This window comes from Brassica rapa, chromosome A03, assembly GCF_000309985.2.
Source record: "Brassica rapa cultivar Chiifu-401-42 chromosome A03, CAAS_Brap_v3.01, whole genome shotgun sequence".
Lineage (NCBI taxonomy): Eukaryota > Viridiplantae > Streptophyta > Magnoliopsida > Brassicales > Brassicaceae > Brassica > Brassica rapa.
Genome location: NC_024797.2, coordinates 22,707,892 through 22,730,545, shown reverse-complemented (window position 1 = coordinate 22,730,545; position 22,654 = coordinate 22,707,892). Strand labels below are relative to the sequence as shown.

The window sequence follows — 22,654 nt, the reverse complement described above, 5'->3', positions numbered from 1 at the left end:
AATGTGTTGATGCATGTATAAACAAACAAAAATTGCTACCAGATTTCTTTTTATCACACACCATCATCAGTAAAGCTCTTTTGATATCACTGTATCACATATTATGACTTATCATTATGACGAAAGAATCTAACTAAGGCATATAAGATCACAACTATTCTATGAGTTAGACCCAAGAAAAAACTATTCTATGAGAGATAGCTCTACCCAAACGACACACCAATGGTGGATGCATAAGTTATATTTACTATGGGCACTAGAAATCAAGTCCTACTCCCAGCTAATTTTCATTTTGTGTTGCAAAACTTGCAACGGATAACTTTTATCAAACTAGTAGCAAATATTTATCTTGCATTAAACCAATTACAAGAATTTATAGCAACGAGTTTTAGTTTACCAAGAAGTGGTTTTAGACATAAAGTCCTAAGACCAAGAACCAAAACATATACAATTTACTCATGTCGGCAAGATTCAGATTTTTATCTTGAGAGATTTTTCATCTATAGCTTTCAAGCCTACCATAATGGAGCTACTAACGAACACGTACTTTTCTAGTATTTTTATAAGAATTTGTAGAACACAAACAAACCAAACGTGACCAATCATGGCGTTAACCAGCACATTTTAAGTCATGATTAGATGTATGTGTATATACTCAAACTTATTAGTGTGTGTACATATCTGTTTTGCAGCGCAGAGATCTCTCTTTTATGTTGTGCATTTTCACATTTTTCTTTCTTAAACTTTTGAAAAAGCTCCCAGCCAACAAAAATGGTGCATATTCTTACTTTACCACCACCACCACCGCCTCCGCCATCATTTAGATCGATTCCTCCTCAACGGCATTCCTTCAAAAAAAGGAGCAAAAATCCACCACCATCACCACCACCACAACCATCATTTGGATCGATTCCTCGTAGAAGACGGTATTTCTTCAAAAAAAAAAGCAAAAATCCACCACCAGCACCACCGCCACCGCCATCATTTGGACCGAGTCTTCCTTGGCTCAAGAGACGAAAAATCAATCCAACATTGCCGTCTTTCATCAACAAGGACATGTCTCTGATCCAAAAAGACATGTTGACCTGGTACTTGCTCACCCTTGTGATGCGCCAAAAACTCCAAACCCGAAACCAGCAACCTGAAGAGACACGAGAAGAATGGGTGATTTCGATTAAAGACAAGATGGAACAAACACTCAGAGAGGATGCCACAACTAGCTGGGAAAGGCTATGCATCTATAGAGTTCCACAATACCTTCAAGAGAACGACAACAAGTCCTACTTCCCTCAGACCGTCTCGCTTGGCCCCTACCACCATGGCAAGGACCATCTCCTGCCTATGGATCGTCACAAGTGGCGGGCAATCAATATGATAATGGCACGCACCAAGCAAGGCATCGAAATGTATCTTGATGCCATGAAAGAGCTCGAGGAGAGGGCTCGTGCTTGCTACGAAGGTCCCATTGGTTTGAGTAGTAACAAGTTCACAGAAATGTTGGTTCTTGACGGTTGTTTTGTTCTCGAACTCTTCAGGGGAGCTGATAAAGGATTCTCGGAACTCGGGTATGCATCATCCAAGTTTTGCTTATTTCATATACTCCGATCCTTTTTTTTTATAGCTTGCAGCTTTAGATTTGTACACACCATTTTTTAAAAAAAATATTTAATTCTATACATTCTTTAAATAAACATATCATCAACTATCTACCAAACTACAATTAAACCAATATAAAATGTTATAGAATATAAAAATCATATGACATAAAATTAATAAAATACACATAAATTTTTTATAAGGTCATGTAATTTAAAATAAACAACAAAGTTTCTTAAAAGCCATCTATTAAAAAAGGAGGGAGTACATGCTAAACCCGTTTGAGTTATCTAAGTTGTTGACTTTAATTCTTTTTCTTTGTTTTGGTGTTTGGACGTACTGTAGATACGATCGTAACGATCCGGTTTTCGCAATGCGAGGATCCATGCATTCAATTCAACGCGACATGGTTATGCTAGAAAATCAACTTCCTCTATTTGTTCTCAACCGGTTATTAGAGCTACAGCTTGGTCCACAAAACCAAACCGGTTTAGTGGCGCAGTTAGCTATTCGGTTCTTCGACCCACTAATGCCAACAAACCAACCATTGACCAAAACCAACACGTCAAATCTGGGAGAAGATAAATTCTTTAACCCAATAGCAGACAAGGACCAGGACGAGTTGCACTGTCTGGATGTTTTCCGAAGAAGCCTCCTTCGACCTAGTACAAAGCCAGAGCCAAGATTGTCACGGAGGAGATGGTCATGGAAAACACGTGTGGCCGATAAGCGTCAACAACAACTGATACATTGTGTGACGGAATTAAGAGAGGCTGGTATTAAATTCAAGATAAGAAAAACCGACCGGTTTTGGGATATAAGATTCAAAAATGGTTATCTAGAGATACCCAAACTACTTATCCATGACGGTACCAAATCTCTCTTTTCGAATCTTATAGCTTTCGAACAATGCCATATCGACTCGAGCAATGACATTACATCCTACATAAATATTCATGGATAATTTAATAGATTCTCCACAAGATGTTAGCTATTTGCATTACTGTGGTATTATCGAGCATTGGCTAGGAAGTGATCTTGAGGTTGCGGATATGTTTAACCGGCTATGTCAAGAAGTGGCTTTCGACCCTCAAAATAGCTATCTGTCTCAATTGTCGAACAAGGTTGACCGTAACTATAGCCGAAAGTGGAATGTTATGAAGGCGGTCTTGAAACACAAGTACTTCAATAATCCTTGGGCGTATTTTTCTTTCTTTGCTGCTCTTGTCCTCCTAGTTCTCACGTTGTTTCAGAGTTTTTTTAGTGCTTATCCATATTTTAATCCACATTCTTAATTTTCACCATTGTTCCATAGTTTATTTCATTCAATAAATTTGGAATGTTTGTACTATCTCTTTATTTTTTGCCGAACATTGTGTATTTTTCTTCACAGTATACTTTTATCGTATTGCAAAAAGTTAACTAAAAGATCAGACTTCACAGTCTATTGAGGCCATATATTATGTTAAGTTCTGTGAATGTTATTCATATGATTCTCCTACATTCAAAGTTAATAAAAACTACAAGACTTGGTCGTAATTCGTAAACCAGCATAAAAGTGTGTAGCAGCTATTTGACGGGATACGTTTTCAGACTATCGGACCATTCATGCTCGTTAGCATTCTCCAAACCGGATTACAAGAACTTATTATAAATAAAATCATATCATATTCATATAAGAGTTTGACTAACAAAATAAACAAATAAAACGTGTCCCGACCAACAGATTTCAGCGTTTGTTAAAGCAAACATCATTTATATGGAAAATGGTGATGTCGTGCCATGTTCCTCATTAGCTGTGTAATGAGCATGTTCCGTTATGCCTTCATCATCATAGAAGAAAAATATCACAGTGCATAAGAAAACACGCCTAAACATCAATAACCGTAATGAATTGTGAACTGGAATTCGACAACTTTACATTTTTACCAAAAAAAAAAAAAAAACTGGAATTCGACAATTATAGAAACCTAAAAGACCTACATAATAGTTTTAATTTTATGATTTTATATCTTTAAAATTTCCCTGATTTGACAAAATAACTTATCTAGTGAGTAGTAGATTGGCCAATTATAAAATGCCTTCTGAGAATTTATTGTCGGAAATACTTTTAGGATATCTCCAATCAAAAGCTAAGAGCATCAGCATCGTTGAAATATCTTTATCACAGTTATTCATGCATTTATAATGATAGTTTAACACAATACATTTATCTGATTAAATTTTAATAACTAAAAATAGTTACAATAATAAAGAAAAAGACATCTGTAGAACTAATCTTTTCCCGTGTGTGCAACAATTCTCTAGAATATATGTTTCTTGTTTTTTCTTTAATTTCTCTCATAATTTATTATATTTTATTATTATTTTTGCCAAAACTGTATATAGAGACCACCACTAATAATGTTTTAAAAGCATCCCTATTAGTGAATCTCCTCTTGGGGTTTAAATTTATAATATTTTATTATTAAATTTTTTGTTTAATTAAAAAAAAATCGAATCAATTGCGGGCCACTACGTGTCGTGGAGCCCGTGAAACAGTGATAAACCCGTCAGATACAGGTTCATTGGAAAGAGCTGGAGAGAGACAGGTTCATCACTGTTTATTATTTTAATATTTTTTTTTTTAGAATTTTTGTGAACTCCCCATAAGTTCACTAATGGGATGTTCTAAAGCACCGGCAAGGATGTTGTATTTTATGAATCTCTCACTTAGAAAACTAATAAAAATAATAGAAAATGGGAGAGAAAGAGAATAAAAAGGGAGGATAAAGGGACTGCCTTATAATTTGAAGAGACTGAGAAAGTATGTGTCTGTATTATGTTGATACACTTCTATTTTCAGCTTTAAATTTTTAATCATGTAATTCATTTGTTTTGAAAAACTAATATAATAATAACAAGGGGCCATGCTTGAGAAACTAAACACTAAGAGCATGATTAATGCATGGGTTTAGGGGTGTGCTAAGGGGTAGACTCCACCACAAAAGGAGAAAAAACGATGCCAAAGACGCCAGATCAAACGTCGAGGCTTGTACTGTTTCGCGGATTCCACTTACACATGACGGTCTGCGATTGGTTTGTTTTTAATTATTATTTTTTTTAAATCAGAAAAAAAAACTAAAAAAAAAATTAAGCATCCCATTTAGGGTACTAGGTTTAATGGTGCTCTAATGATGCTCTAATAGCCTAATAGTATAATTTCGCACTAAACTCTTTTTAAGCAAATCATAAAAGTCCAATCATGATGGAAGAAAGTTGGTGTGAATTTCTTTAACTTTTGAGATATATATCAATTAAATAGTCAGTTATAGAATATAAATTTGATGTTATTTTTTAGAATTATGTTGAACGAAAAGAAAGATTTCAAATTATGCGTGTGTGTGTGGCGTTTAGATATATCTAATTATGGTTATTGTCATTACAGATCACTTGGGTCCATAAGTACAGTAACCAACCAATTAAAGCTTCAAATCATTACATATAGTCGCTTCTAATATTTCTTTTCTTTCTTTGATAAAGCTTCTCCGATATTTCACAACTACTTCATTCTTCTGAAAAAAGCTTCAACAACAAGAACAAAAAAATGGTGGCTGTCTTCTACAAAGACATGTTGAGCTGGTACTTACTCACCCTCAAGATCCGCGAAAAACTCGAAGCCGAAAACCAAGGATCCGAACCTGTCAACCAAGATCAAAACCTTCTCCCTTTACAAGTCACCAGATCCGATCAAGACCAAAACATTCATAACCACGAGCAGACTCTGTCCGAAACCGGTAAGATCGAGGTAACCAAAGAGAGCCCAAAAGAGACACGAGATGATTGGGTGATCTCAATCACTGACAAACTCGAGCAAGCAGATAGAGATGACGACACGACCATCTGGGGAAAGCTCTGTATCTACAGAGTTCCATATTACTTGCAAGAAAACGACAACCAATCGTATTTTCCTCAAACCGTGTCTCTTGGTCCGTACCACCATGGCAAGAAACGGCTCCGGTCCATGGACCGTCACAAATGGCGCGCGGTCAATAGAATCTTGAAACGTACGAACCAAAGCATTAAAATATATATTGACGCAATGAGAGAGCTCGAGGAGAAGGCTCGAGCTTGCTATGAAGGTCCTTTGGGTTTGAGCAGTAACGAGTTCGTGGAAATGCTTGTTCTTGATGGTTGTTTTGTGCTTGAGCTCTTCAGAGGAGCCGTTGAAGGATTCACGGAACTCGGGTAAGCCTGGTTAAAATTATTGGTTATTTCCGGTTATCTCAAATAAATTACTAAACCGATCTCAATCATTTTGATTTTGAATTATTGTTTTTTGTGTAGATATGCACGCAATGATCCGGTTTTCGCGATGAGAGGATCGATGCATTCAATTCAACGTGATATGATAATGCTGGAAAATCAGCTCCCTTTGTTCATTCTAAACCGGTTACTAGAGCTACAGCTTGGTACGAAGAACCAAACCGGTTTAGTGGCGCAATTAGCAGTTCGGTTCTTTGATCCACTAATGCCAACAGACGAGCCAATGACCAAAACCGACCAGTCAAAACTCGAGAACTATCTGGCAGGAGATAAAGCCTTTGACCCATTCGCCGACATGGGCGAGTTGCACTGTCTTGATGTTTTCCGTCGAAGTCTGCTCCGGTCTAGTCCTAAACCAGAGCCGAGGTTATCAAGAAGGAGATGGTCTAGGAACACACGTGTGGCGGACAAGCGCCGACAACAGCTGATACATTGCGTGACGGAACTGAAAGAGGCCGGTATCAAGTTCAGGAGAAGAAAAACCGACCGGTTTTGGGATATTCAATTCAATAACGGTTATCTAGAGATACCAAGGCTACTTATTCATGATGGTACGTTCACGTTATCTACTTTATTTATTCTCTTTTTATTTCCAGGCCCCCATATTAGTTAGGATCATAATGTGATATCCAGCTAGCTTGTATAAAAATAATTCTGTCACGTTTTATTTATTTATTCATCATATATCAAATGGCTGAAGTAATGAAATGTCATCAATGATTCCCTCTACATATTGACTAATTCAAAAAATGATGCAAGCAATATAAAAGATGTGTGCACTTTTTTTGTAGGTACCAAATCTCTTTTCTTGAACCTTATAGCTTTTGAGCAGTGCCATATTGACTCGAGCAATGACATAACATCCTACATAATCTTCATGGACAATCTAATAGATTCTCATGAAGATGTGAGCTACTTGCACTACTGCGGTATTATCGAACATTGGCTAGGGAGCGATGCTGAGGTTGCGAATTTGTTCAACAGGTTATGTGAAGAAGTTGTTTTTGATACAGAAGATAGTTATCTATCTCGGTTATCAGCTGAGATTAACCGTTATTACAATCAGAAGTGGAATGCTTGGAGAGCTGCCTTGAAACACAAGTACTTCAACAATCCATGGGCAGTTGTGTCTTTCTGTGCTGCAGTTATTCTACTAGTGCTCACATTGTGTCAGAGTTTTTATGCTGTTTATGCTTATTATAAGCCACCTTCTTAGCATTCATTACTTTTGTAGCTCACTTTTTTTTATTCAAAATGAATATATGTGTGTGTTATAATTATATGTATGTATTATCTTTATTTCAAGGTATGAACGTTGATATTGTAACACTCGGGTTTCTAAAATCATTGGATGCGGTCTATTTGTTACATTGCAATTCATCCAACACAACCCTCGCTCCAAAGAGATAATATGCATTAGTGTTGTATTCACCGTCATGATTTACTTTTTTTTATGACAACAATATCTAAAGTATTTATGTGTTCTATCAGTTCATATAGCTAAATCGAAAACATAGAATCGACGTAAAACATAGCAGATGAAGAACTCCTACCACCTAAACTAGTTTTAAACAGATTTTAAAGCACTTGCTTCTAACATCAGAAATTATCAATCTAGTTAAAATCTATTAGATTGTGAAATTATAACCCCAAAATTTTAATGCAGGCTAAAGTTAAAATATGAAGGATGTAAATTTGAGTAGGAAATCTGAAAAATGACGATGTTAATTTGAGCTTTAGAAAATGGTTATAAATCTTAACATTTAGACCCAAAAAAAAAAACTTTAGATTTTATATAAATAAGAATTTGAGACAAGGAAAATTGCTAGGATTATATTTCAGCCCATATAGGCCCATCTTAAAGGCCCAATGAACGATCGACACAACACTGACCGGCAAGAGCGGGGGACTCATTAATTGCTCGTTAATCTCCGCACGTCCATCAGAGAAATTTCGAATCCGCTTCCTTCCTTGAATCTCTTCTCCGCCGTGAGCTCATCGTCCCCACATTCTCCGGTAAGTTAACCCCAATGTCTCCTCTCGTTTTACGTTGTCGAATAGGGAAGCCTAGTTCCATTTTCTCCCCCATTGATCCAACATGATTCGAAAGATCCGTTTCCACGAATCCGTTATTAATTTCCCCGCGATTGAGAGATCGATTTAGATTGTAGAAGCGATTGTGTGAATCGTGTTCTGTGTTTGAATCAGTGATTAAAGCTTCCTTTGTGTGTTAGCAGCATTGGACTGGTGAAAAATGGAGACTGATCATGCTGACTCTTTACCACCTAAGATCTCTGAGAAAGATGCTAGAGACTCCACTAGTACAGAAGCTTCAGCTGCGAAGGTGGAGCCTCGGAGTAAAGCAGAGGATGAGATAGTTCCATGCCCGCCTGGTTCCTCGCCGCCGTCTATGTTTTCTTCCTCTGGTCTTTCGTCTTGGGCCAAGGGTTTTAACGCTGCGGATTCGGCTTTCACTAGGTTCACCTCTGATCTTGGTCTGCATTTGCCAACGAAAGGGTCAGATGAGGTCGGTGAATCGCCCAACACACAAGTTGGTGGTGCTCTTGAGTCGCTAACGAAAGCCGTGGTGGATTCGTCGCTTGGTGCCGTGAAAGCAATGCAGGTGAAAGCACGCCACATTGTCTCTCAGAACAAGAGAAGATACCAGGTATAGTCTAGAATAGTCAATTTGTCTTCCTGTTCTTGTTAAGATTCATTTAACAATAGTGACTGGTTCAAAATGTTCTTTATTGTAAACACAAAGCTTGTTGCAGCAATAACACTATCCTTCAGTATCACTTACATCTGTGTGTTTTTACATGGCACTTTGCTTCAGGAAGGGGAGTTTGATTTGGACATGACATACATAACTGAGAATATAATCGCAATGGGGTTCCCAGCTGGTGATATAAGCTCTGGTCTTTTCGGATTTTTCGAGGTGAATAAATAAGCTTGTCCTGGTCTGAAATTTGAGCTCCCCAGCTTGTTCTTTTCTTCTCTGGGTTTGAGTTTGTTATTGACAGAGTATCATATTCAGGGACTATATCGCAATCACATGGAGGAGGTGATCAAGTTTTTTGAAACTCATCACAAGGTAACCAACTAACCATTGACACAGACCTTGAAGCCTCTTGAACCTATTGGCTTGTGTTTTGATCATGTTGGTCCACGCTGGATCATCTCTAATGCTTGTTCTCAATCTACAGGACAAATATAAGGTCTACAACCTTTGTTCAGAGAGATTGTATGATGCTTCAAGATTTGAGGGGAAGGTACATTACAAACTTACTCGATATCTCAGACCATATATCTTGCAGGCAATTTCAAAGCTATTGTGTTTATAGACCTGGCATAGCGTTTGCTTCATAATGTATCTTGTTTTCTCTCTTCCAGGTTGCTTCTTTCCCGTTTGATGACCATAACTGTCCTCCAATTCAACTAATACCATCGTTTTGTCAAAGTGCATACACATGGTTGAAGGACGACATCCAGAATGTAGTGGTAGTTCATTGTAAAGCTGGTATGGCAAGAACCGGTCTGATGATTTGCTGTCTTCTTCTATATCTCAAGGTGAAAACTTGAATGAGGATAAACGTTTTTGGCCAAGACATATGTGACTGATTTGACTTGTAACTCCATTTCAGTTCTTTCCTACAGCAGAGGAAGCTATTGATTACTACAACCAAAAGAGATGTCTCGACGGGAGAGCTCTCACTCTCCCCAGTCAGATTGTAAGTCCAGAACCTCATGCTAATCTTCCTATGTGTTTGTTTGATTCCTCCTCATCCTATTAAACGAGCTTTCATGTTTCCTTCAGCGATATGTCAAGTACTACGAACGTGTTCAAAATCAGTTTGGTGGGAAAGTTCCACCTGAACGAAGGTATGCTTCAGATATATATATCTGACCAATCAGTTAGTTTAATCGCGGTGATAATAACCACTGAACAAAACATTTATGTGTAGATGTATGCTCAGAGGATTTCGCTTAATCAACTGCCCTTACTGGATCAGACCTGCCATTACCATCTCAAACCACAATGGTACATATCTAATTATTTCTTGTCTCTTGTTTTTCATAATGTGTGATAATAGATGCTCTCTTTTCTTCTACGTAACAGATATACTTTTCTCAACAAAGAAGCATGAGAAGACCAAGGATTTAGTGGTAGGAGGCATTGTTCTCTCACTCTCTTTTGTTGTTATTTTCTACTTTTAACGTAGACTAGTCTTGACATGTATATAGCCTGAAGATTTTTGGATTAAAGCACCGAAGAAAGGAGTTGTTGTCTTTGCAATACCTGGTGAAGCTGGTCTTACAGAATTAGCCGGCGACTTCAAAATCCACTTTCAAGACAGTGATGGAGATTTCTATTGGTAAACTCTCCCTCCTTCACAGTGCCTGTTCTCAAATTTCACTAACTCTCTCTGTTTCCTACATGCAGTTGGCTTAATACTACACTGACGGATACCAGAACAATGCTGAAAGGTATCGACTTTGATGGCTTTGAAAAGGTAAAAGAGAGAGAGAGATGTTTGTATCTTTAATGATCTGCGAAACAAAGCTGTTTTTCTTTTGCTATATCTGTGTTGACCTGATCCGGTTACGGTTTTGCAGAGGAAACTACCGGCTCCGGGGTTCCATGTCGAGATAGTAATGGCAGAATCCGACAACTCCACCCAACAACAACCTCAAAGCAGCTCCGGTGCTGATTCAGGCAAAATCAAGTCCAAACAGAGCAGAGACGATGATGTATTCTCCGACAGTGATGGGGAAGAGGAAGGAAACTCCAAAGCCGTCGATTCTAGTTCAACTAAGGACAAAACTGCAGGCTCGATGCACCAAACTAGTAGAGATCACCAGATCACTGAGCCACCGAAGACTGATGACAATTCTGCAAACAGGAGTATCACAAGTTCATCGTCCTCGGGTCTTTATAATAATAATCCAGTGCAAGACGACTCATTGGCAGTTAGTAATATCAAAGCCATTGCTGCAGATGCATCGGTCTTCTCCTTTGGAGATGAGGAAGAAGACTATGAAAGCGACTGAGCTTGAGAATTCAAGTTTTACCATATACACAGTTTACACACACAAGTAAAACATTTTTTTGTATGGACTCTGTTTCTATATGAATAATATAGCTTTCTATGCACCAAAATAATTGTTTCGATGTTCTTAGCACTTTTCTATTAGACCATCTTCTGTGGTTCATTCTATTCTTTTCTTCAAAATATCCATGAGTGTTGGATGTTGCATCAATAACCTAGAGAACTCGAAGACCATCTCGGATCTTGGCTTAATAAGAGTCAGGTAAGACAAATGACAAAAGTACTCTTCTTTTTATAAAGCATATGAATTTTGCTACAATGTTTTCTCAAAATAATTGATCTAAAATAATTAGGTTGCAGTAATAAAAGTAAAAGATTTCACCAACCAATAATTTGCTTACAATAATCATTCATATCATCAATGTGGTTCTCTTTTCATTTTGTTTCAACCCGTTGAAACGATTTAACACAAAATAAGCTACATCATTTTTTTTTGTTTTTCTACATCTTCATTTGATAAAAAAAAGTGTTTTCACCTCTTTGCCGGGAACCCAAGCAATGTAAATAGTCCCTCCCAGCACGAATCGAACCCGGGTGGCGGAAGTTACAGCCGCAACCCCTTTACCACCAAAGCTGACTCGTTCTGGTTACATCTTCATTGCATTCAGTCAACTGTTGAATAATTTTCAACTCCTTCGTTACACATGGTTTTAAAGTGAAGACTGTATGAACAATCCTCAAGTTACATACTACTCCAAAATAGACCAGAAGCATGGAACTTCTTAAGTATTAAAGAAACCAAAATGCACAAAACACTATGAGGAATCGGAGCAAAGCTAGGCAATACATTTAACATTAAATGGGTGACACCTAACACTGAAATAAGTTTATTAGAAACTATGTGTACACTTATACTTTATAGTAATGATATAAGATTAGTTAAAGAACTAATAAAAGGGTGTTGTTAGTTAGGGTAGGAAGATGGAGATCGAAAGTTAGCGTACGGCGTTGGTTTCTGGCAGACAAGACGCCATTATTAATTATGACCCAAAAACCTTCTTCGATCTAATCAACACGACAAAACACTTACACACACATCCTCTTAATCTAATCAACTTGTTTTGTTTTTTGGTTATTAGTAGTATCACCTATCATCAAAATGATAAAACAAAAGACTCATCTCACTTGTCTTCCAGCTTGATGACCCATTAAATAAAAGGTTACCGTCCGGTCTCTTGGACCACTATTACTAATTTACTACTAGTATTGTTGCAACCTGTTTTTTTCTTTCTTCTTTCTAATTTTATACTCCTTTTACTTTATAAGTTAACTTGCTCAAATTTTGAAGTTTTCTTCATAATAGATGTCACTCATACTTTCAAGACAAAATTGCAAATGTAATATTAATTATCACTAAATACATTATAGAGTACAAAATACTGTTATGTGTTATTTGATAAGTACAGATTTTAAAAGAAGTATAAATGTGTACCAAAATTCAAGATACGTACAAAACAAGCATATCAATATATAGTACATAGGTTATGATTATGATTAATGATATTATTGGAAAAAGATAAACATATACTACAAAATTACTAAACTTAAATGAAAACAATATATCAATTACTGTTAGTAGTTATTTTTTATAAGGAAATTGATTTTATTATAATGTAACTAACAAGGAAAAGTACATAATTTTATCTCACGAAAAAAAGTATAAATTGTCATCATTAAAATGCTGAAATAGAAAATTTATATATCAAAGTTAGAGTGTGATTGGTAAAAAAAAAAACAGATTGTAGAACTTGTATGCAATTACAGGAACAACCAATCAAAAGCATAGTAAAAACTAAAAACAGATAATTAAGGAATTTCATTTTTTTAACACATGAATTTCATTTGTTATTTTCTGAAAGATAGATATGGAAAGTGGTAGTGAGAAGTCACTATATTAAACTTTGAATCTCAGACTCCGCTTGTTACCAATGGCTTCACTTTCTCTCGTGATTTACTTTTTCCCATTCCCTTATTTATTTGTCTTTTGCTTTATTTTTTTAATTTCATTTTTAGTTCTTTTACCACACATTGCTTACTTTCACAATCGATAAAGAACATGAAGATATGTGTGATTTTTACCCCAAAAGCATGAATATATATTTGTTTTAGTTTTAAAAAATGATTTTTTTTGTTTAGTGTAATACTTTTACGATTATAAGAAGTTTATACATGTATTTTTTTTTTTTGTGCAAAGAAGTTTATACATGTATATAATGCCCTCAAACATGGGAAAAGCAAAAATGTTCTGATACATTGAGTTGAATTTTCTTAATTCATTATTTTCAATAGTCCGAATCTTAATTTATTAAACTTTTAATTGTACATTTGTTTTGTACTAACTAATAACTAAACTGTTTGTTCCACAATTATTATAGATAAACACCAGTTATATTTTTCTATATGAGCTGCATTTATGAAGCTTTGAACGTTAAAGTTTGGTAGAACTTTTTGCATAGTACAACGAATACTTTACAGTTTTACACGTTTTAATCGGCTTTCTAGGCCTCCGTCTTAGTATTAGGCTATTAGCATATAAAGCAGCGAGAATTAAGCTTAAAAATGTTCATCAAAATCGAGCTAGTATATTTTAGAAAAGACCTTTATAGGATACATAAAGAAAATAATAATCTAATTTAGTTAAAATAATAATATAAAAGCGCGAGCGTTTTAACAGAACGAGTAAAATTTAATTATTGATATGTTATTGCTTATTCAAATGTTTATGTCAGCTCGTTGACCAGATTAAACTTACCATTCGTCCACGTGGATTTTTCTGACATATATGACCCCACGACTGATTATTATAAGATTGTTATATCATTTCGAATCATCCCCTCCGTATATCAAATTTAATTGACGACAAAAGAATATGCATTTGCAGTACTCGTAATTGTATTTGTTGTTTCAAGCATTTTTAAATGAGAAAAAGATTAGGATAACAATAAATCAAGTTTTTGTTCTCAAATTAGCATTTAATGCTCAAAGTAATAAAAATAGGTTTCATAGGTAAATATACATTTATATCCATTGGGTTAATTAATTTAAATCTTAGGGTTTAGAGTTAAAGGGTGGAGTTTTAGAATTAAAGTTTAAAATTTTATAAAATAAAATATAAATACTAAGAAATTAAAAATAAAAATTTTAAAAATAGTTTTAAAATGTATTTTTGAATTATAAAAAATAAAAATAAAAAAAAATTCGAAAAAAAATTGTAAAAATTTCGAATCTGAAAACATATGATCTGAAACTATAAAAAAAATTCATTTTTCTTATTCTTATTTTATTTATTTTTGTTTATTTATTTAATTTTAAACCAAGGGTATTAGGGATATTTTACCCTTTAATAAATGTCATTTTTGTGACAATCTCCTTCTAGCACTATTTTTTAGACAAAAACTTAAAATGTGCTATTATTGACAATTGCCCTTTTTAAATCTACGTAAGAATTACAATCTAAGCAATGATCTAAAAGCTTACTTTCAAATTTCAAAAATAATGATTTCACAGGCTACAATTTTGAAGTTAAATAATTCAATAATTATTTGCTACATTATAGTATCAAAGTATTAAAGAAAAAGACAAACAATAATCTTATAGTAATCATCGATGCTCAAAAACCGAAAGATGACAGAAATAATTAATGGTCAACGATATATTCACACCACTGAAAACTCTTAACACCATCACAAGATCACGTAAATCACACGCTTCAACTGAGAGAGCTTCTATTATCCGCATCGGACGGATAGGGATTAAAGAGCGTGTATACACACGTGACTAACGCGTGAGCAAAGCTTTTCGTAATAACACATATCGCTGGTTAATTAAACTATTATTAATTAATTTAATTCAGTATTTTGAAGGAAAAAAACAAATAAATAATTAGAAGATTTTTCCATTCCAGAGAATAAAACAAAGGAGAAGTACGGTTTCATCAATTTTCTCGCGCGCCAAACATCCGAATAATAAAAGACAAAATTAAAAATAATAAAAATAAGACCTTAAAATAAAAAAACAAAGAAAAATAAAGCAAAAATGAGGACAAGCGTGAGATTAAAACCCTTCACTTTCTTGGCATTTGTCTTCTTCACACATAGGGGAGAGAGAGAGCTCTAATGGCAGAATGAACAAAGGCCTTTCACAATCTCTTCACCCACCAAAGAGGAAGATAAAATATGGCTTTAGAAGAAGAGGAAGAGACCCAAAACGCACCGTTTTGTATGCTTTTCTGTGAGGAAGAGAGTTGTAGTGTGTTCGAGGAAGACGAGAGCGTCGTAAAGTCTCCATCTTTTCATCTGGGTTTTCTCTATCACGACATGTTATGGGACGACGACGAGTTACTAGGTCTGATCTCGAAACAGGACGAGCTAAAACCGTGTCTTTCCGACAAAGCCTTAGACGAGTTTCTGTATCTGTGTCGTGAAAACGCACTCGGTTGGATTTTTAGAGTGAAAGGCTACTACGGGTTTAGTTCGTTGACGGCTCTTCTCGCTGTAAACTACTTCGATAGGTTTATTACAAGCAGGAAGTTTCAGACAGATAAGCCATGGATGTCTCAGCTGACAGCTGTCGCTTGTTTGTCTCTAGCTGCTAAAGTTGAAGAGATCCGTGTTCCGTTGCTCTTAGATCTCCAAGTAAGTCTATTTCTACTTACTCAGATTCAAAATGACTCTTGAAATGAGAGTTTGAGTTTCGTGTTTTTTGGTGTAAAGGTGGGAGAGGCGAGATATGTCTTTGAAGCTAAGACTATACAAAGAATGGAGCTTTTGATTCTCTCTACTCTTCAATGGAGGATGCATCCTGTGACTCCAGTCTCGTTTTTCGATCATATTATCCGTCGATACAGCTCTAACTCTCACCAGTTCTTGAGTAGATGTGAATCTCTGTTGCTCTCCATTGTTCATGGTAATGCCTTCTTCCACTATTACATCATTTGATCTCTTGTGGTTCTTAAACTCTTGGGGGTTATTGTGGCTTTCAGATTCGAGGTTTCTAAGTTACACCCCTTCTGTGTTAGCCACTGCAATAATGGTCTCTGTTGCTAGAGATTTCAAGGAAGCTGAATACGAATCTCAGCTCATGACTCTACTCAAAGTCGATCCGGTATGTGGTGTTACTATTGGATCAATAAATGGCAATGTAGTTAAGTGTTAAGATCAAGAACTGATTCCGTATTCATTTTTACTTATTCAGGAGAAAGTAAATAAATGCTATGAGTTAGTGTTAGATCACAATCCAAGCAAGAAGAGGGTGATGCATGCGTCATTAAGCTCTGATGGCTCGAACGAGTCATGGGTTGTGTCTTCAGAGCCTCTATACAAGAGGAGAAGAGTGCATGAGCAGCAGATGAAGTTGTCTTCAATAAACAGAATGTTTCTCGATGTGTTCACTAGTAGTCCTCGCTAATAATTTTCAACAACCGATCAAATATGTGTGTTTTCTCCTGTTTTACATATTAGCGGCTATGGTAAGGCAGAAACATTATGTGTTTTACTTGGCTCTTGTGTTAAAGGACGGTTTCACATGGTTTACTTTATCGGTATTTGATCATTGAAAAAAAAACACAGATGTTTTTCTTATGAACAACTTGTGTAACGGTTGAATGATGATTTAATAACGCAAACAATCGAAGACTCCAGACTTGTCTTTTTGTGTTGGATCTTTCATAAGAACCAATGTTATCATCATAGTACTCGTCCTTTGTCTGAAAAATCACATGACATTATTGGTTATCTACTTAGTACAGATTTGAGGAAATTTGTACTCTGATTTGAAGAAACAACTAAAAGAGTTGGTTTGGTTGGACAACTAATAATTTTGAGAATCAAATAAAACTCTCGTCTTCGTAAGCATTGTTTGGCTTCTCCAAATCATGCGTTTCTTTGTTTATTTTTTGTTCCAGTTTCCATAGTTGTTTTTATTTGAAATCATTTGAAGTTAGACCAAACAATTGGGTTGATTTAAGTATTTGTTTCTTTTCATTTGTGGTGAAAAGCAAAACTGTGTGAGAAGAGATATACACATAACATTTTTACACATCACTTTCTCTTGTATTTGTCATTGCAATGTCATGTCAAAACATAAAATAAAAATACCTTCCTTGAAGAAGAGTCTTGTTGTTACAGAGGACCAAATAGCATTGAATAGGTTCAAAATAAAGGAAAATTTCAAGCTTTTGGTTGAAAGGAGTGAATGTACCAGAACCAAACAACTCAGAACTCAGAAGAGAACTATTTGTTCTGTTATTTCAGAGCCTTGTGTCTTTTTTTGGAAGTAGTATCTTCATTGCACTCTAGAAAATTAAATATTAGTAATAATTTCAAGAAATAAAGAAAGAAAACACTAGACTCTGATAAATCATATTAGGAATAAATCTTTACACTAAGACCAACTCCAATGAGAATCAAAAACACCAAATTTGGTGTAGTTTCTTTTCCAAATATTTTTCTTTTAAATTACACCATTACATAAATTTGTGTTTTATGAGTGTAGCACCAATTTTGGATAATATTGTCCCTCACACCAAATATTGAAATAATGTATTGTATTACTTTCCGTTAATTAGTTACATAGTGTTATTAACTAGTTTAAACTTATACTATTTTGTATTTCCACATTAATAAACATTAGAATATATATTACTATTCTGTATTTCCACACTAATAAACATTAGAATAAATTATATCTATATTTTTATTTAATAATATAACTAAATGAGTATAGTCAAATTTAACAAAATAAAATTCATTTATTTTGTACTTCTCATTTTTAAATGTATAAACTTTTAGTTTCAACTAATATTTCACATAAAACAAATAAATTAATAGATAAATTACCTATAAAATAGCATTTTAAATAAATTGTAAGGACGTAAAATTACATAACTTTAACAAATAAAGACAAAATCTAATAGTGATAAGTTGATAGTTATTCAATTACAATAATTAATGAATTTTAATTATTAAAATTAAATTAATAATATATAATATCATTTTGGTGTAGAAATTGATGTTCTGGTTGGAGAAAAAAATTTAATTAATTACGAAAACACAAAATTGATGTTTATTTCAACACTACATTTAGTGTTATGGTTGAAATTTGAAATTGTTCTAAAGTAAAAAGTTTTATAACGTTCTAAAGATTAACACTGTATCAAAGATTCGATGCTGAACAGCCTAAACTCAAAGAAGCTATTCTAGTAAGTAGCTCAAGCACCAACCAGTTGATATCGCCAGTAGAAATGCTTATAAACATAAGCAACCAGTGGAACTGGAAACATCGCATTATCACTTAAGTTTACAAAACCAGAGTTGTTATAATCAACTAGTGATTGTGAATTTATGAGTCCCTCGACAAATCCAGCATCTAGTCTCTTTATTATTCATTACGGATACTGAGTCAGTGAGTCTTTTAAGTTACATACTACACGTCTTACACCTATCAGCTAAGACGACCACTGTAAAATCTCATGAACCCTATAAAAATATCCGAAATTTCAAATCACTAGTGACATTTTAGACCCTGGCTCTTGAATCAAAGCCTGTAGCTATTGCAAAGAACGCAACGAAAAGAATCAGTAGTATTTGACCGTTGGTTTCTAGAGAAATTAAGATGACGTCACTAGTAAGTAGCTCAAGGGCCAAAAAGTTAGCGAACGTAGTATAGAGACGGCCCATTTATATTTAGCAGCACGTTTATGCTACTGGATCTCGGTTTAGATGCACCCGTGCATGTGAGTAGTCACACGTGCGCGTACCAAACACGTGTAGTTGACTAGTACAGAAAGTCTTTTAGTCGGCGACTGAGCGGCTAAATTTGAAATGGTTTTGTCGGTGAAAGTGAGACGTTAAGGGATAATTTCGTCTATTCCATCGTCCAGCTCTGTGTTTTTTAAATAATAGAATCTGCTTACCAATGAATAAATATGTTACTTTTTTTTTTTCACTAAGTTTTCCATTTTATTAAAGACTTAGAAAGGTCAACAAAGACACAAAATACATAAAACCCAAAAGACCGAGTCCAAACAACATAAACAAACCCAAAAAAAAAAATGAAAAGGCCCATTATCCACCGCTTGAAACACAAAATACACAGAAAAGAGATGTGTGGACTAGACACACCACCAACTTCACCGAAACTGCCGCCGAGACTTCCACCGGAATCACGAGCCTTCACCAGAAATTAATGATATAAAATCATCACCGGACCAACCAAATCACTTGACCACCGGAAAACACCAAGAATTAACCACGACCACTAAAAACCACCTCCAACGACTGTATTGGAGATATAGAAAATTCATGATCCACCACTTAATCACCTGAGCTTAGAAGAACGTCAATCAATCATCCAAACTCAAGCCACCATACACTACAATGGAACATCACACAACTCGAGCACTCACGATTGGAAGATGTGATGCGGAATCGGAAGCTGGATACTCATCACCAACAAAAAGGGAGAGCACCGGAGGCAGAGGCCGGACGACCATCTGAGGGACAGATGCGACGCCGGAGTCAAAAATCAGAACACCGGCGAGAACAAGAAGATTCATCTCATCCTATTTCTCCTGTGAAAGATTTTAAAGAGGAAAAAAAGAAAAAAGAGAAGGTTCTTCAAATCATCATGGTGTTGAGATGAGTTTCTTCTCTGCAATTTCTCCTCTTTAAAGGATCCTAAAAAGAGAACAGAGGAAAAGGAGAGAAAAACTGAATAAATAAATAAATAAATATGTTACTTAACTTTAAAAGAGAAAATAAAAACGTGAACAATTCATAATTTGAAAAAAATAACAATAACTATATACATAATTTGGAAGAAATAATAAGAATTATCATATTTTATCATTTGCGTTTTTAATCATTTCGAGTGTATCAAAACTTTCTAAAATTGATGTTCCATATATGTCATATGTTCCTATCCGAATGGTTTCATCTTTATACGTCATGCATTGGTTGATTGAACCACCAGAAGAAAAAAACAACCTCCAACATATTTTTTTTTGTTGCCAACTAGTTTTGATTGATGAAACAAAGGAACATACATGGATAAAAGACTAACTATCTTAACATAATCATAGCCCACAGCAGGAAAGCTCAAACCCAAACAACGGGTGCCATACAAAAACTATTCCGAACACTAGATTAATCTTCACTCTTGTATCCAGCCTCGAAAACAATCCTTGAAAAGGAAAATAGAGATAAGACCTCTGAACTTTGACGAGCCGGACAACTTACTGCGAACTGCACAAGAGGAAACAGCGATGCCATGTCCTTCAACAACGACACAAGACTAAGAAAACATGAACCTTCAGTTCACAAAACCAAACCAGAGCTCACAAGCCTAACACTAAACACCAACCGAGAAGCAAACAAACAAACACCTGGAAATAAAGCTCCCTTCTTAACTGAACCTTCATCGGAGAATCAACAGCCTCAACCTCTTTATAAAACTTCCATTAACCGATCGAAGCCATCAAAGACAAGAGGACCTCCAACATATTTTTATCATTACAAATATCTTAAATTTTCAAGTCAAACGAATTATACGTAAAATTTTATGGTTAATTCTTAACCTTAGTGTTATCAAAAAACACAGTTTAACTTAAAGCGATGCGAATCAAATAATAAGTTTCGTAAGACTATAAAAAGTGTATATATATAATATATGTATAAGTGAATGAAGATCATGGGCTAGACGCTAGCCATTGAAGATATGAATTATTTGTTCAACAAATCGTTCATATATTTTTACAAAAAAAAAAAACAAAGCGTTCGTATAAATTGTACTGCACGATGCACCACATACATGGTCGGTCCTGGACCACGCTTAACGAAACATTCGGTTTCCAAATTTTTTTAAAAAAATTATATATAAATAGACCCCAAAATTTGTGAAAAAAAAAATTTTGAACCTCTAAATTTTTGAAATCCTTACTAAATCATGTGAGACCTCCAAAATTTCAGGGCCAGTCCTGACCACATATGCACTATACGGAAGGAAGACCAACGAAGCAGTTTATCAGAGACCCGATCAAGAATGACAACTTCTTTACGAAGGATGACTAGAGCAAATGTATATCCACCTACCTTACCTCCACTATCGGGTTATTATTTTATTTTTTTGAAACTACTTTTCCACTATCTGGTTATTTCCTTTATTTTCCCTCTCTTTTCAGCATACTTTTTGAATTTTGATGATGGAAAACAACTTGAGAGGAAGGTTCGTTTATTATCCACTATTATTTTCTCTTGTTATTGGATATGTATTTTAGAAGTGCGTATTAACCGAAAATAGAGTGTACGTTAGTGGATATTGTTTCAGTTCCATTTTTGCATGTTTTTTTGTAAAATGCATTTTTGCATGTTGTAGTAAAAAAAGGTTTATTTTAGGATATGGTATTTAATTTGGGTAAAATTTTCTTCCAAAGGCTACACAAAATGAAAGAAAATTCTAAATCCCTGATTTAGTTACATCTCCAATGACTTGCTATAACGTGTATATATATTGAACATTTTATCAAATATATAATGGGGCTGAGTTATCTCATGTGTTCCATTCTCTAACCTACTTTCACCTTTTGCAGCCCTAGATCTCTTTTAGTTTATGAGTAATGAGTATAACCCCAAAACAATACCCCTTAGATCCTTTACATATGTAAGCGAACGAGCCTTATTTTTCTGTCAAGAAACTAATCTTGGCAAAAAAATGGAAGAAGAGAAGATTTTTTTGTTACTTTCATAAAACTACATCATCTTGATTAGTAAAATAACTCGGTGATGCTACAATGGTTGTATTTTAGTCACAATTTGTACATTTTCCATGGCCTAGGTGTCCTTTAACATTGTGAGGGAGTAGAATCAAATTCGAAAAAGAACAAGGGTGGGACACTTGATCATGTATAACTTCTACTATTGAGAAAAAAAACAAATCAAATTGTATGTATTTTAATTTCGTAAGAAAAATATTAGTCATAAAGATCTATATGAAGTCTTGAATTCTGTGTGTTTTAGAAAACCGTTAAACTTGATGATAAAACATACATCATCAAAACTATAAAACTATTAGGAATTATCATCGTCTATTTAAAAAGTTTTTTTAAAGTATATAAAACGTTTTTAAAAATCAGTAAGAGTTTTAATAATGAAGTATATATATATATATATATATTCATTCCTCTCTATATTTCTTTTTTTACTCTTTTTTTTGGCTAAACATTTGGTATTCCTCTCTATAGTGGCTTCGGCTTCATAATTCTTTCTACCGTATTATATGTTCAAGTATGACAAGAATCAATTTCCTGATATATTATTTTTATATACATCCAGCTGCAATTGCTCCAAGTTATGATAATATGAAGATGCTCCTTATAGTTTTCGTTCCAAGAATTAAATTACAAAGTGCAAGATAAAGATATGGCCAACATATTTACGCATATGTGATTCTTATACTTTTAATTCATACATAAATTCACAAAACGTCAAACAAATCTATACGGAATTTGGATTTGTCTATTAATCAGAACAACACAATGAACTCAGTCAACATTTGTTATTCCCTCTATCAGACACCGACTTACGACCGCATGTGTTATCTTTCTGGTAGCTAAACCGTATTGTTTTTATTCGAATATATTTCACTAT

The 22,654-nt window shown here is 34.7% G+C and overlaps 4 protein-coding genes across 5 annotated transcripts; all 4 read left to right on the top strand.

Moving 5' to 3' along the window:
- The first annotated feature begins 212 nt into the window (after positions 1-212).
- On the top strand, positions 213-4,596 carry LOC103860646 (UPF0481 protein At3g47200). Its single transcript, XM_009138291.3, is given in 3 exon segments — positions 213-1,565; positions 1,942-2,545; positions 2,547-4,596. Coding segments are annotated over 3 exon segments (1,743 nt in total). The 5' UTR covers positions 213-771; the 3' UTR covers positions 2,892-4,596.
- Positions 4,597-5,182: 586 nt separating this feature from the next.
- On the top strand, positions 5,183-7,271 carry LOC103860645 (UPF0481 protein At3g47200). The gene is made up of 3 exons (XM_009138290.3): positions 5,183-5,823; positions 5,923-6,452; positions 6,693-7,271. The coding sequence occupies exons 1-3, from the start codon at positions 5,183-5,185 to the stop codon at positions 7,115-7,117; spliced, it is 1,596 nt and encodes a 531-aa protein (XP_009136538.1). The 3' UTR covers positions 7,118-7,271.
- A 523-nt stretch (positions 7,272-7,794) lies between these two features.
- LOC103860644 (phosphatidylinositol 3,4,5-trisphosphate 3-phosphatase and protein-tyrosine-phosphatase PTEN2B) lies at positions 7,795-11,115 on the top strand. Of its 2 annotated transcripts, XM_033288049.1 has the most exons (13): positions 7,795-7,917; positions 8,139-8,569; positions 8,738-8,839; positions 8,939-8,995; positions 9,108-9,173; positions 9,295-9,471; positions 9,546-9,632; positions 9,719-9,783; positions 9,867-9,943; positions 10,022-10,068; positions 10,147-10,277; positions 10,346-10,415; positions 10,519-10,953. In XM_033288049.1, the coding sequence occupies exons 2-13, from the start codon at positions 8,156-8,158 to the stop codon at positions 10,951-10,953; spliced, it is 1,728 nt and encodes a 575-aa protein (XP_033143940.1). In that variant the 5' UTR covers positions 7,795-7,917; positions 8,139-8,155. The 2 variants fall into 2 exon arrangements, with proteins under 2 accessions (XP_033143940.1, XP_033143939.1); XM_033288048.1 differs by having other exon boundaries at positions 9,867-10,068; positions 10,519-11,115.
- A 3,240-nt stretch (positions 11,116-14,355) lies between these two features.
- LOC103860643 (cyclin-D3-3) lies at positions 14,356-21,354 on the top strand. Its single transcript, XM_009138287.3, has 4 exons — positions 14,356-15,646; positions 15,725-15,917; positions 15,994-16,115; positions 16,206-21,354. The coding sequence occupies exons 1-4, from the start codon at positions 15,188-15,190 to the stop codon at positions 16,416-16,418; spliced, it is 987 nt and encodes a 328-aa protein (XP_009136535.1). The 5' UTR covers positions 14,356-15,187; the 3' UTR covers positions 16,419-21,354.
- The last annotated feature ends 1,300 nt before the right edge of the window (positions 21,355-22,654 follow it).